We start from the raw sequence: 15,147 nt of genomic DNA, 5'->3' as shown, positions 1-15,147 counted from the left end.
AGCTCCACCACCCTAGCTATTTATGCAAGTTGCTGGGTTCCCAATCTTTGGTTCACACATTCTCACACACTGTTGGTTAACTCCCACAATGGCAACTCTGTTTGTCATAGTAACAAGGGCTTGAGGCCAACAGAAACCACACGAAGCCTTGAGTGATCTTGAATGTGTCATTTTTTTACCATCTTGTGTCCAACTATGTTCATCAGGTGCCAAGCTCCTACTCTCCCTCCCCATGAGCCCTGGAGTGCTCCTGGCATCCAGAGGCCTGGGATCTTCCACCAGGTACAGAGCTCCAGCAATGAGTGTTACTCTCCAACAGTGCCTGCCCCACAGCATCCTGGGAGTTTTAACTCCAATGTGCCCAGTGGGGACCCAGATGAGTACTTCACAGCCTCAAAAGACCATCTCTGAGCCATTAGCTGTGCTCTGGAGGAGTCCCTAGAAGCCATGGGCAGCAGCCCCTGAATAGGCTGAGAGCCATTTTGGCCCACAGAAATCTCAATCCCCCACATCCCAGTCTCGGGCACTCATGGCATTCTTTCATTTCATGTAAACACTCTCTGCCCGTTGCCAATCATGTGTCTAGGGGGAAGGGGAAGGATGGAGTGGGAGGTAGGTGGCACCAGGAGGGTCCAGAGTTTGCCCTTCCGGAGCTTACTCTAGATCAAGAGCCAGGCAGGAAGCTCTTCAAAGCATTGCTCAAGAGCAGAGAAATGGAGTGCATCTGGGGGAGAAGGAGTGGGGGTGGGGAGAGGCCTCACATTATCCCTCAATGTGGCCCTGCCTCATCTTCCCTTCCAAAGCCCAGATTACTGGGACCAAGTATGGAGGCCCCTTGTTTGGAGAGAACCAGGACTCCTAGAACATGGGGGCTGGTGTGGAGGCAAAGAGAGGAGGGTCAGGCCGTGGGCCAAGACAGGGCAAAGGCAGGCAGGAGAGTTCCTGATGGGAAGAGGCGGGATCAAAGCACCTGGAGAGCTCTCCAGGACCCAGGCAAACACTGAGGTCAATGCTTCTCCCTTGAGGTCCTTTCCCCAGGCCTTCTCCACCCCCACCTCCCACCCCCAGCTATAAGGGTCCCTGCCCCAAGCAGGATGCCCAGGTTGCAGGTGCCATGGCCAAGTCATACCTGCTGCCATGGTTGCTGCTGCTGCTCATGCTCTGTGGTCCAGGCTTTGGTGAGTCTCCCCAGCCTCTGTTATGGAGGCATCTCTACCACTTACTGAGCACTAGCTCTGCCCAGTTATCCCGAGTCTGTACATAATCCTGATCTTTTTTTTTAAGTACTAAGGCCTTGTGCTTACTAAGCACTTGTTTACAGCCCTGTTTTGTACATGTGCTGGTACTGGGGCTTGAACTCAGGGCCTCATACACTCGCTCAGCTTCTTCAGTCAACTGGTACTACCCCACTTAAGTCATCTCCAATTTCAGCTTCTTTTATATGGCCAGTCCTGGGGCTTGAACTCAGGGCCGGGGCACTGTTCCTGAGCTTCTTTTGCTCAAAACTAGTACCCACCACTTGAGCCATAGCACCATTTCCAGCTTTTTCTGTGTATGTCGTGCTGAGGAATTGAACCCAGGCTTCATGCATGCTAGGCAAGCACTCTACCACTGAGCCACATTCCCAGCCCACTTTCAGCTTTTTGCTGGAGATTAGGATCTTTCTGATTTGTCTTCCCAGGACTGGCTTTGAACTTCATTTATCATATCGTAGCCTCCTAAGTAGCTAGGGTGCCAGACTCCATCCCTTTTGGCTTTAGTTTATTTAGTTATTCCTCCCTCCCTCTCTCCCTTCCTTCCTTCCTTCCTTCCTTCCTTCCTTCCTTCCTTCCTTCCTTCCTTCCTTTCTTCCTTCCTTCCTTCCTCCCTCCCTCCCTCCCTTCCTTCCTGCTTGCTTTCATCAGTCAAGAGGTTTGAACTCAGGGCCTAGGTGCTGTACCTGAGCTATTTTGCTCAAGGCTAGTGCTCTACCACTTTGAGCCATAACACCACTTCTGGTTTTCTGGTGGTTAATTAGATATAAGAGTCTAATAGACTTTCTGCCAAGGCTGGCTTTGAACCATGATTCTCAAATCTCAGCCTCCTGAGTAGCTAGGATTATAGGCAGGAGCCACCGGCACCTGGCCCCAGCTCTTTTCTGTTAAAATTGGGGCATATATACTGTTCACCCAACCTGGTCCTAACTAGAGATTCTCTTTATCTCAGCTTTCCAAGTAGCTAGGATTACAAGCATGAGTCACTAATGCCCAACTCATGACAACTAAGGCCTAGAAAAACTCCCAGGTGGGGCTGGGAAGGTGGCTCAGCAGTAGAGTGCCTTGCATGCATGAGGCCCTGAGTTCTATTCCTCAGCACCACAAAAGCAGAAAAAGCGGGAAGTGGAACTATGGCTCAAGTGGTAGAGCACTAGCCTTGGGCTAAAGAGCTGAAGTGCAGTGCCCAGACCCAGAGTTCAGGCCCCATCACTGACAAAAAAAAGAAAAAAAGAAATAGTACATCCTGGAAGGAGACTTAGCACAGTTTGACATGTGTGATGGCCATACAATTGCAGCAAAATTGAATTTGAGGCTAGGTAAAATCAGGGTGGCATGTGTATGGTGGTTCCTGATAAAAGTTGCTCTGGTTCCAAACTGTAGCTGTCTGGACCACTTCATCCCCGGCCTGTGCCCAGGGTCCCGAGTTCTGGTGCCAAAACCTGGAGCAAGCTGTGCAGTGTAAAGCCCTGGGGCATTGCCTGCAGGAAGTCTGGGGGCATGTGGAAGCTGTGAGTATCATCCAAGGGCTACAGTGGGGGTCTGAGAAGGAGATGCTGGGTGGGCTCTGAATGGGCCTAAGAGGCTTGAAGTCCTCCTAGGAATGTGATGGCATAGAGTGGGGCTAGAGTAAGATGGATGGAGTGGGATGGTGGGCAGTTGCCGGTATTTTGGAGTTACTTGTCAGCAATTGCCCAAGAGAGCCTCCCTCTGTACTCTACTCATGTATCCCCTTTGGCCCCCCGCCCCAGGATGACCTATGCCAGGAGTGTGAAGACATCATCCGCATCCTTACAAAAGTGGCTAAGGAGGCCATTTTCCAGGTAAAGATGTCCAGATCCTAAATAGAGTTTAGGGAAAAAGAGATGAAGACCAAACCGAGGGCATTTTCAGGTCAAAGGTGAAGCCTGCAACTCCACACTCCTGACCAAAGCAGGCCCTGGGACTGAGCTCAGCCACAGCCAGATGGCCCTGCCAGACGAGGAGGGTCCTATAGTGCTCCAGCGGAGTGGGCCAATTTTCTCTGGTGGCAGCTTTGCAGCAAGACACTCAGATGGAAGCAGGCCTTGGAAAGGCCAAGCTGATCATTCCTCTCTGTCCTCCCAGGACACAATTCGCAAGTTCCTGGAGCATGAGTGTGACGTCCTCCCCTTGAAGCTGCTAGTGCCCCAGTGCCGCCACGTGCTTGAAGTCTACTTCCCCCTGGTCATCGACTACTTCCAGAGCCAGATTGTGAGGCCCCGACCTGCCCTCCCACCACTTGGACAAAGCCCCAGGGATACACATGTGTGCATGTGCATCCACACCCCCCCCACACACACACATACACACAACTTCCACAGCACTCAGATAGACACACACACACACACACACACACACACACACACACACACCCCATTCCACAACAGGCCCAGGAAACATGCTCTTCAGTCAGGAACCTAGGTCAGAGCTTTAACTGCTCAGCAGCGCACAGCAGCCTGCACACTTTATAGAGACTCACACATCCTCCCTCTCTCACACCCAAACTCACAACCATTCACACACATTCCTAGGCACCTTCCCCAAGTCTCTCCTCCCTCTCCCTCCCCCCACCCCCTGCCCATCTTTGCCTTCCATCCCCTTTTCCATGGAGCCCTGGGACACATCATTCCCACCTCCCTGATTCCCTGTCTCTGAGCATTTGGACCAGCCTGAGCATGAGCCTAACAGCCCCCCATCCTTACTGTGCCCTAGACCCCAAAGACTGTCTGCCGGCATGTGGGCCTGTGCCAGTCTGGGCAGCCAGAGACAGAGCAGGAGCCAGGGGTGGCAAACTCTCTACCTGACCCTCTACCAGACAAGCTTTCCCTCCCTATGCTGCAAGGGACCGTCTTTAAGCAGTTTGGGCCTCATACTCAGGTAAGGAAATCAGGTGAGGAACAACAGGGTTAGAGTGGCAGCTGAGGCCTCTTGAGCACTTGGGAGAAGAGCCAGAAGGCACTAGAAGTTTGGGACAGAGCCTGTCAGGAAGGAGAGAAGGGGAGGAGGAGGCGGGGCAGGCAAGGCCCTCAGGATGCCTTCTCCCAGCTCCCAGCCCTCCACTCTGTTTTCTCCCACAGGACCTCTCTGAGCAGAGGCTCCCCATCCCCCTGCCCTACTGTTGGCTCTGCAAGACTCTCCTCAAGCGAGTCCAAGTCGTGATCCCCAAGGTGAGGCGACCAGCAGGCATGGAGCTTGGGTGAACCTCTCCCAGCTCCCCCTTTGCCCATTCACAGCTCTGTACAGTCCAGCTCTGCCAGAGTTAGGAGAGGAGCCATTTGTACACTGTCCCCACCCAAGGAATCCCAAGGCTCAGATATATGAGAATAGGTAAGGCTCAGCCTTGTCTGCCCCAGCTCAGTATCTAATGGCGAAGAATCTCCAGTTGTCTCTGTAGAAAAGATGCTTTAATTCTCAAAGGGAGAATGTCCACAGATAAGCTTCCCAACATGGCCAGCGTCTGAATTGAGTTACCCAAATCTGTAGTGGCTTTTGCCCAATAACCCCTCAGCCCAGAGATGCCCTCTCTCATAACCCAGCCCAAACAAGGTCCTGTCTGCCCTCTGGCCACTAAGGATTCATAGCAGAGGGTAAGGACGAACAGTGATATCAGGCTGATAAGACAGAGAGAGGCTTTGAGGAGGTGACAGTTAGGTTGAGAGGACAAGGCCCCAATAGACCAAGGGCCTAGAGCAAGAATGAGCTTGGCAGCCAATGGGGCTGAAGCAGGAGGACCAGCAAAAGAGAGATGGCCCAATCACGCCATCCAGACCTTGTTAAGACAAGTTAAAAAAAAAAAAAAAAAGACAAAGGCTATCATTCTGAATGTCATTTACAGCTAGTGCAGAATTTCACCAAGGAGAAAGATCACTCTTGCTGCTAGAATAGATGGGAAGGTAAGCACCCATGCTCATGTCTATAATCCTAACTACTCAGGAGGCTGAGAACTGAGGATTATGGTTTGATGGCAGCCCAAGAAGGCATACTTGAGAGAATCTTATTTTCAATTAACCACATAAGAAAAAAAAAAAATCCAGAAGTGGAGCTGTGTCTCAAGTGGTAGTGCCAGCCTTGAACAAAAAAGCTAAGGGACAGCCCCTGAGTTCAAGCTCCAGCATGCACACATGCACAAATACACACACACACACACACACACACACACACACACACACAGAGACTCCATTGGGCAGGTAAGCAAAATAAAATCAGGCAAGAAACTTAACAGATTACTGAAGAATAGTCACAATGGGGTGGTGGGCAGGATGGAGCTAAGAGGGTAGATAGGGGTGTGTTGCGGGGGCTTGACTGGCCTTAGCAATGGATGGTCTGCAGGAGTGAGGGCATGAGAGCAATCCTTATGACCCATACACCCTTTGGGTCTCTGATAACACCACTGGCTGAATAGGAGAACTTGAGAGGAAACAGTGTTCTTTCTTGTTAAATTGGATGTGCCATATGCAGAAAGAGAGAGGTTAAGCAAGTGGCTGGACATCAAGCTCTGGGGAAAAGGTCAAGCAGCAAGATCAAGCTGAGAGTGAACCAGATGAAAAATCAAAGGAGGAGGAAGGCCAGCAAGGAACAGAATATGCAGAGGTGGAACTGAAGAACCAGATAAAAGAGAGATAGCAACAGAAAAGCTGAGGGAGAAGAGCTGGGGACAGGGACGGAGGGTGGGGAGACCGTGGTGTGGCACAAAGCCAGGAGAAGGCATTTCAGAAGGGAATACCTGCGCTTTAGCATTATCAGTGGTGGTTCACACCTGAAATCCTAGACACTCAGGAGGCTGAGATCTGAGGATCCAGGTTTGAAGCCAGCCTGGGCTTGAAGTGGAACTGAGGCTCAGGGTTAGAACACTAGCCTTGAGCACACGTTTAGAGATCATACCTAAGCCCTGAATTTCAAGTCCCGGGCTGGCATAGGGGTGTCCCGCAGATATGGCAAGGCAGGTTGTGAGTGACCCTGGCCAGTGTTCTGAAGGAGTGGTGGGGACAGAGCCCAAATGGAATAGGTTCCAGAGACAATGGAAGGGGAAGAATAGCAAATCCTTCCATCACTGCCACAAGTGTCAGTGGAGTCATGTTAACAAACTCACCAGTTCACCTTGGAGAGTTCTTGAGGCCGAGAGAGGATACTCCCAGATGAGACAAGGTAAGGACTCAGTGGACTGAGCAGCCTGGCCTTTGACAGCAAAAACCAGGAGTCATGTCAGAGCAGGAGCAAAGGCTGAATGTGCATGGATGCTTTTGGTGAAATACCCCATTTGAAAGGCATCACACTAGTGGGGTCCACATCCCTGCTGGTGGCCTTAGCCACGCCTTTCTCTGGCTAGCCACATCCCATTCGGCAAGCCAGGAACTGCTGGATGATCACTCACTCAAGTGTCCCCTGAATCTCCTAGTTCTTTATCCTCTGTGCCCTTACTTGGAAAGAGAATAAGATATAGATAGATAGATAGATAGATAGATAGATAGATAGATAGATAGATAGATAGATAGATAGATAGATAGATAGATAGATAGATAGAGATAGATAGATAGAGATAGGTAGATAGATATGTGTGTGTGTGTGTGGGGGTGTGTTTGGTTGGCCCTGGACAGGGTAGAATCTTGCCATGGGAAGGTCCCACGCTGCCCTCTCTCCACCTCCATCCCAGGGTGTGCTGGCTGTGGCTGTGGCCCAGGTGTGCCACGTGGTACCCCTGGTGGTGGGTGGCATCTGTCAGTGCCTGGCTGAGCGCTACACAGTCCTTTTGCTGGATGTACTGCTGGGTCGCATGCTGCCCCAGCTGGTCTGCGGCCTTGTCCTGCGATGCACCACTGAGAATGGTATTGTCCCAGGTGAGCCTCATGCTACCCCACCCACTGTCCCCAGTGACCCCATTGGCCACTGTCCTTTTGCAGTCCTGGTTATGCAACCCCCCCTTCTTTTCTCCTCTCCACCCCTCCCCTTTCATTTCTACCTCCCTCTTGCCCTCTTCCTCTCCCTCCTCTCCTCCCGGCTTCTCTACCTCTCCTCCTTCTCCTTTCCCCAGCCCAGCCTGGAATTTCTGCAGGGTAGATTTGGCTGTTTTCTCTCTAGCCCCCCCAGCTCTAGGATCTCTGGCAGAGGAGGGGCTGCTGCAAGACTCCGAGTGCCAGCTCTGCATGTCAGTGACCACTCAGGCATGGAACAGCAGCGAGCAGGCCATGCCGCAGGCAATGCACCAGGCTTGCCTCAACTACAGTTCAGATAAGCAGAAGGTGAGAGATGGACACGCAAGGGACTTAGGTCTAAGCCTGTCTGCGGGGAGGGCTGAACCAAAACAAGCTTTGCAGCCAGAAACATATAGGGCAGGGTAGACTGTAATCCAGACAGGCAGAAAGGACTTAGGTCAGACAATAGTGGGACTGTAGCGACTGTAAGTCATCTCTGGACACAAAAGTCAAGATTGGAAGTCATCCTAGACACAAGGCTGTGGGTTCAGAGGAGCCAGCAGGCCTCTGTCAGGGGTTAATGCAAGGTGAGTCCTGCTAGTTCCAATGGAGTCTTGCCAAGGGAAGGTTCCCACTGTCCCCTCCACCTGCTCCAAAGTGTATCAGCTGTGCTATGACCCAGGTGGGTCATGTGGTAGCCCAGGTAATAGGTGACACAGCCAGTACCTGGTATAGCCATGGCAGATAGAAGTGGACAAGAGCCTGGACTTCTCTCCTGGGTCCCTCCCTGTGCCCTACCTTCTCTATGTGACTAATGGTGGCACAGTGGACCTGCTGTCTTCAAAGTCCTAACGGCTTGTCAGTATGTGGCTGATGACAGTACACTTCCTTTTTTTTTTTTTTTTGTGAGTCCTGGGGCTTGAACTTAAGGTTTGGGCACTGGCTGTCCTTGAGCTTCTTTTTGCTCAAGGCTAGCACTCTACCACTTGAGCCACAGTGTCACTTCTGGCTTTTTCTGTTTATGTGGTACTGAGAATCCAACTGAAGGCTTCATGCCTGCCAGGCAAGCACTCTACCACTGAAGCCACATTCCCAGCCTCTACATTTCCTTCTTAAAGCAGGGTGGTGTTCTGAAACAAGCCAGTACATCCTTTTTCCAGGAGGCAGCCCTGACCCCCATGCTTTTCCTACAGAAAGCTTCAGACTTTGGTTTTACTTGCAGTCAGAGCTGCTCAGTGGGGCTGATGGTTAGGTGCCCGGCATGACCCAACAAGGTACAGTGGCCAAGAATGTCTTGTCATGGGTTTGGCGTACCCACTCCATGTTTGTCTTTCCTCAGTGCAAGCAATTTGTGGAGCAGCACACCCTCCAGCTGCTGGCCCTGTGGCCCAAGGCCTCGGATGCCAGTACCATCTGCCAGGTACATCCATCTCTCCAACTAGACTTCCCTTTCAGAGCCTCTACCCTGGGCTGGGAAGGTGGCTCAGTGGTAGAGTGCTTGCCTTGCATGCCTGAGGCCCTGGGTTCGATTCCCCAGCACCACATAAGCAAAAAAAAAAGAAAAAAAATCCGGAAGTGGCGCTATGACTCAAGTGGTAGAGCGCTAGCCTTGAGCTGAAGAGCTGAGGGACAGCGCCCAGGCCCAGAGTTCAGGCCCCACGACCGGACCCAAACAGAGCCTCTACCCTCCTGGTTATCAGAGATCTCATGCTTCTAGGTGCAGGACTAGGTGATTTCATGTTTGCAAATAGAGAAGGTGTGATCTCAGAGGCAGAGAAAACATCACAACAGAATGAAGACCTATGGGGTGGGAGGGACAGCTACAGGCTGTGGTATTATGTGCACTTGGGGATGGGGCTGTGTTCACTGAGTAGGTGGGAGGATGGAGTGAGGACTCATCTCTAACTCCTCTGGCTCAGAGTGTCACGAAGGACTGAAAAGATCATGCCAAGAGCATTAGGCCCACGTGGAGAGAGAATTAACCTTCTGGGGGGCTCCATGCCCCCCGCTCATACTGCCTTGCCCTGTACCAGCCCTCTTCAACTCCCGCCTGAGGCCTTCCCTTCACCCTCCTTGCTTTCTAGACTTTAGGATCGGGGATTGGGGAGCTGAGGCTCTAATGTTCTTCCTGTGACAGGATCTAGGAGTGTGTGCAGCCACCTTCAGCCCTCTCCAGTGTTTCCGAAGCCCCTATCTCTGATGGGAACTCAGCCTTCAGGTAAGTCTGTCTTAGCTGGGGATGGGGTAGGCTTGACTTCCAGGGTGTCTGGCAAGCAGGAAGAAGGTGGTGGTTCCTGAAGGCTGCTCCATCCTACCTTCCTAGGCACAGCTCCAGACTCCTAAGGACCTCTTTTGGTACCACCAGGAAAAGGCTCTTTTGGACATCTTTATTCCCTACCACTTTGCCTGTCGAAGATCTCTTTAGCTCCTGCCGAGGCCGGAATTCCTTCACCTTCCTTGTTCACCGGACTGGCTGACCCTGGAGATCTGACCTGCTCTGCCAAGGCCAATGTTTCCTAGACCTCAGAAGAAGTCAGACTCTACTGTCCAAAGCTGTCTCCCCTTCAGATGCCAAAGCCACTATTGTCAGCTCACCCCACCTCCTGGAGCTCCAATTCTCTCCTCCTGCCCACCATTTTCTTAGAGAGGGGCAGCACCTTAGGGTGGAGCAGAGTTAGATGACCTTTAGAAGGACCTAGAAAGCGACCCTGAAGCAACCTTGAAGCAAACTTAGGCCACTTTAGAAATCTGCTCAGAGCCAGCCCCAACTGAATGGACACTGATCTATTTGTTCACCTGTGCTTTTTGTTTCACATTGATCTGGTGAGCACCTGTGGTCAGGACACATTCTGGCTGCCGCTGAGTAAGAGTGACACCTTGTCATCCCAGCATGGAGTCAGATCCATCTCTTCCATCTGAGGGAAGAGCCCAGCCCTGCCTGGAAACCTTGTCCAACACAACACCTGCAAAGGGCAGTAGGGGCTCTCTGCTCCAACCCAGACCCGTGGCACAGGACCGGTTTAATGTGTCGCTCCCCTTATCCTTGACAGCTGGGGCTCTGGTGTGAGGAAACCGCCCAAGGGCAGATGCCTCTCCCAAGCTCCCAGCCTTGCCACCGAAACAGGGAGCAATGGGTTAGCAAAGGAAGCCAGGCTGTGGCCCCAACTGGGCTCTCAACTGGCACTGAGCCCCTAGACAAGAAACATAGCCCCTCTCTAGGATATCACTGTCCTCAGCTCAATGAGAGGTCCTCCTCACCATCTCAGCAAGGCTCCCCCTCCAGCCTTGGGCCCCTGTCCTCAGTGTAAAGGAAGTTTACCACCCACAAGCGTCCTTCCCACCTACTTTCCTCTCAGTACCTTGTACTAGAAGACCACAAACCCCAGCATGTGCCTTGTCTGTCCCAGCTCTAACTACAACCCCACACCAGAACCACACTTCTCTGGGTGTCAGGTTCAGCAGGGAAAGCATCCTTTTAAGGTCTGCAGAGGGAGAATCTGGCATTCATGCCTACCACAGCTCCCACAGCCTTCAGGGGTTGAAGAGAAACCACCCAAGCTCCAAGAGGCAAAAAGAAAGAAGCTGGGCCCTACTTTACACACACACACACACTCACTCCACAAGCTTAGGAGACTAGCTTCTATAGTTCTTTGTTAATGCTTCTATGAAATTCCAAATCCAAATTCAGAATAGAAAATGGGAACAAACAGCATTGTACTGTTTCAAATTGTGCCTTTTCAAAACCATAGGCAAGCCATGATGTAAGCAAAGCTGCATGCTCAGGCATGATGAAAAGGTGACTAGGCAAAGTCCTGTGCTTCAAGTGTTCTGCTATTAGAGAGCTGTTGCTTTATGGGGATTTCTAAGTCTAGGGATGTAGCTCAGTTAGTGATTACTTGCTTAGTATACACGAGGCACTATTTGATCCTCAACATTCCTCAAAGGGGACAGATTTCTTTTTATCTTTTTGCAAAGCAAACTTACAAACTTTTGTTTGAAATTCCAAAGGTAATTTTATGCTATGATTTATCTGCTCAAAGCTCAGTTGAGACTGTGCATACCAATGGTCAGTTCTTATGTAATGTAATTTCTGTGACACTGCTAATAAAGTCCTATTCACATGTGCTAAAGAAGACACTGGGACTGGGAATGTAGCTTAGTGGAAGAGTGCTTGCCTGGCATACAAGAAGCCCTGGGTTTGATTCCTCAGTACCATATAAACAAAAACCGCCAGAAGTGGCACTGTGGCTCCAGTGATAGAGTGCTAGCCTTGAGCAAAAAGCAGCTCAGGGACAGCACCCAGGGCCCTGAGTTCAAGCCCCAAGACTGGGGGGAAAAAAAAAAAAGACACTGTCCTTTGCTGTGCTGTGAGAGCCAAAGGCTCACCCTGAAGCCAGTAAGGTTGGGACCTACTTCACCCTGCCTTAATAAGAATAGATAACCCCATCTCTTCTTTACCACTCCAGTCTAGCCTACCAACTCCTGCCTTCCTTCTTCCCAAGATTCTCTATGGTAAGAAGGTACCACAACATGGGGTTGGGAAGGTGGCTCAGTGGTAGAGTGCTTGCCTTGCATGCATGAGGCCCTGGGTTCGATTCCTCAGCACCACATAAGCAGAAAAAAAAAGCCAGAAGTGGTGCTGTGGCTCAAGTGGTAGAGCACTAGCCTTGAGCTGAAGAGCTGAGGGACAGTGCCCAGAGTTCAGGCCCCATGACCGGACCCCCCCCCCAAAAAAAAGAGGGTACCACAACAAAATGAATAAACAAATACATCTTTAGCATTAAAGACCTAAATACCAGATGTGTCCTTCTATTTATATAAGAACTTTTGTCTTATTCTAAATTTGTTTAAAATTTTAGAAATTACAGCCCCCCAAGAGAGAGAAAGACCCACAATTCTACCATTTCCAGAGAGAACTATAGCAAGACGTATATTTTCACATTTAACTCAGACCTTTCTCAACCCCTTCTCCCCCGCTGGCTTACCTCCAACATACAATTGCATACAAGTACCAGAGTAAGCTTTCTATTCTATTGCTATGGGGGAGGGTTGAGACACAAAAGTCTTTGATACAAATGCTCTGGGTCTTTCTGATCCTCTGTGACTTCTAGTTTGGGGTTATGGTACGAGAGCATGAATTTACTTCCTCATCTGTGGTTCACATTCTGGCCAGAAACTGAGGCCTTCAAAAGAGAACATTCTGTGGTTATAGCTGTAAGGGCACACAAGCCAGGCTCCTGCTCACAGCCCTATGTCTCTCACAGGACATGTCAGCAGCCTGACAGATGGTCCCCAAACTCCATTGCCACAGACTATAGACAAGATTATTTATATAAGAGGATGACACAAAAGTTGGGCATAGAGGTTCACCCTTGGAGAATGACTATGGATTATCATCAACTTAATTGGATGGTGACTCTAACTGAAGCTACCTTCCAGATGAGGCATCTTCACTGATATAGCAGAACCTCTGGCACATGGTATGCAGCTACCAAGCTGGTATCAAATGGGGTTTGTCGACACCAATATGTAAGAATCACAAAAGGTAATTTGCTTTTGACTGGCAGAGTCAAAAGAAAGCCTTCACAGTGGTGCCCAGAATTGTCAATTCTCCTGGTGTATATAATACATGTAATTCAGCCTGCAAAATTTCATTTAAGACTCGCTGCCCAGACTGGTCTTAAATTCCTGGGCTCAACTGTTACTCCCACATTAGCCTCTCCAATAGCTGAGACTACATGGTGTGCTGCTGTGTCTGACCAGAGATCTTAATAATCTGAACTTCCCACACAACCCACCAGTCCACTACATACACTGATGATACTATGCTGGTTAGATCTGATGAGCAGGAAGTACACTAAATGCTTTGGTGAGAAGCTGAATCCCCCCAAAACAATTTAAGTGACTGTCATTTCAGTGAAGTTTCAAGTTTGGGAGATGGCAATGGCTGAGATTCAAAATATTTCCTCCAAAATAAACGACAAGCTACTGTCCATTCCAACAACCATATTCAAACAAAACGGTGCATAAACCATAGGGATTATACTGGTCTGACCCATGTACACTCAGAGCATAAGGTGAAAAGTTTAAAAGGGAGAACAAGTACTCAAAATTTTGGAACAAGCACAGGCTACAAAATGGCCTACTCTATCCTTTGGTCTTATGATCCTGAAGATCCACTGCTATTTTGAAGTATCCATGGCAAACAGGAATACTGTACAGTCTTTGACAAACACCAGTAGGAGACTCACTCACAGTGCAGAACTCTGGACTTTGGAAGAAGTATATGCTTTCTGCCAATAGTTAATCTTTTGAGAAAAAAGAAAAAATAGCTGCTGGCTAGCTTTGGGTTATGGTAAAGGGGTTATCAATTTACTCGCTGCTTTTTCAGCTCCAAACTTGACCTTTTGGCCTCTTCTGTGAAAACGTACCTAGGCCTTTGGATTTTTCCCTTGCAGTCAGCATTAAGGCTATGTCAGAAAAGGGCATGGAAGAGACACTGCAGAAGAAGGGCTTTGCTTCCTGGTTCTGGAATGCTCATCTGAAAGCAGTAGGTGCCACTTTTCTCCAGCATCAGGCTCTCGCAGAGCTCTTAGTCCTCTTCAGGGCCTGGCTGCTATGTATTCATTCATTCATAGCGCTCGGTGTCCCCTACACACACTGCAACAGGGTTGCTGCAGAGTACCTCCACTGAGGTACTATCTATGAACAGCTTTCCTCAACACATCAAAAAGCAGGCTTTAGTTTTATTTCTGATGCTGGGGATTAAGACCAGGATCTCATAACAGTGAAGTAAATATTCTATCACTAAGCTATGGCCTACAGATTTTCAACCAAGCATAGAAGCTGGCTGTGGACACTACGTCAGCCTTAGAGGTATCAACTATTCCTACACATCTGTTACTTTTCATCATCATGCTACACCTCTGTTGTAATTAATAATTACTAAAGTTAATCTTTCCTTGATCACAGTTTTATAATATAGGTTCTCTCTCCTGATGGGACCCAGATTTGACTTCAGCTGTACTAAGCCAATATAACTTAGACAGATGGTAGTAGAGAGTGACAAGTACGGAGATTGTCCAAGAGATACTTAATATCCAAGTGGAATGGTGCATGCCTCCAAGCAGTCAGGAGGATTAGAAGTTTGAGGTCAGACTGAGCTACAAAGCAATATTCAGGTAAGCCTACGGAGTGAGATCTTATCTCAAAACACAAAACAAAAAAGGATACTTACAAAGGGAAATGGACAGGAGTAGGTCACAGAACAGAGAAGGGAAGTAGAAAACTGACTGCCTCTAGCTGCTGTGCCATCAGCTTTCTACATCCTTAGGTTGTCACATTACTTGTGCTAAGGCATAATTTCTTTCAGGTTATTCAGAATCCATGACTCCAGGGCTCCCCAGTGACTTAGCTGAGAACTCCTTAGAGTTCTTACACTCCTGAATGGGAAACTCTTCCTAGTTTTTTTGTGGAGGTTTCTTTTTAGTGTCCAAGGCTTGAACTCAGGGCCTGGGCGCTGTCCCTTAGCTTTGTTGCTCAAGGCTAATGTTCTACCACTTGAGCCACAACTCCACTTGTGGCTTTTTGGTAGTTAAGAGTCTCACAGACTTTTCTCCCTGGGATGGCTTGAACTGTGATCCTCAGATCTCAGCCTTCTGAGTAGCTAGGATTGAGAAACTGGTGTCTGACTTCATAGTTGTTGTTTGTTTCTTGTTTTTCCTTTCTGTTCCCTTCCAGAGCTGCAGTACTATCTGAAGTCACCCACCTTCAGCCTTTTAGGTAAACACAGGAATTTATGACTTTTAGACAGACTCTTTTACTTAAAAGACAAATGTATGCCAATGGACACACCACTCCCAAGTGGACAGGAAGAAGTAAGGATGAGGTCCACCAGATCACAACTACAGGTAGACAGTTTAGGAAGAGTGAAAAGGAAGATAAATCTTCCCTTCAGCTAGCTG

The 15,147-nt window shown here is 49.4% G+C and overlaps 1 protein-coding gene across 1 annotated transcript in view; it reads left to right on the top strand.

Moving 5' to 3' along the window:
* Positions 1-9,497, top strand: part of Sftpb (surfactant protein B) — a 44,312-nt gene extending 34,815 nt beyond the window's left edge. The window contains exons 2-11 of the mRNA XM_042690405.1: positions 1,039-1,178; positions 2,637-2,764; positions 3,005-3,076; positions 3,360-3,485; positions 3,987-4,151; positions 4,352-4,441; positions 6,925-7,108; positions 7,350-7,510; positions 8,523-8,603; positions 9,321-9,497. Of these exons, the coding sequence (XP_042546339.1) occupies positions 1,039-1,178; positions 2,637-2,764; positions 3,005-3,076; positions 3,360-3,485; positions 3,987-4,151; positions 4,352-4,441; positions 6,925-7,108; positions 7,350-7,510; positions 8,523-8,603; positions 9,321-9,383 (1,210 nt within the window). The 3' untranslated portion in view covers positions 9,384-9,497. The remainder of the gene's footprint in view (positions 1-1,038; positions 1,179-2,636; positions 2,765-3,004; positions 3,077-3,359; positions 3,486-3,986; positions 4,152-4,351; positions 4,442-6,924; positions 7,109-7,349; positions 7,511-8,522; positions 8,604-9,320) is intronic.
* The last annotated feature ends 5,650 nt before the right edge of the window (positions 9,498-15,147 follow it).

Source organism: Dipodomys spectabilis, unplaced genomic scaffold (genome assembly GCF_019054845.1).
Source record: "Dipodomys spectabilis isolate Male_0828 unplaced genomic scaffold, ASM1905484v1 ptg000137l, whole genome shotgun sequence".
NCBI classification, from domain to species: domain Eukaryota; kingdom Metazoa; phylum Chordata; class Mammalia; order Rodentia; family Heteromyidae; genus Dipodomys; species Dipodomys spectabilis.
This window is presented reverse-complemented; position numbering and strand designations above follow the sequence as displayed.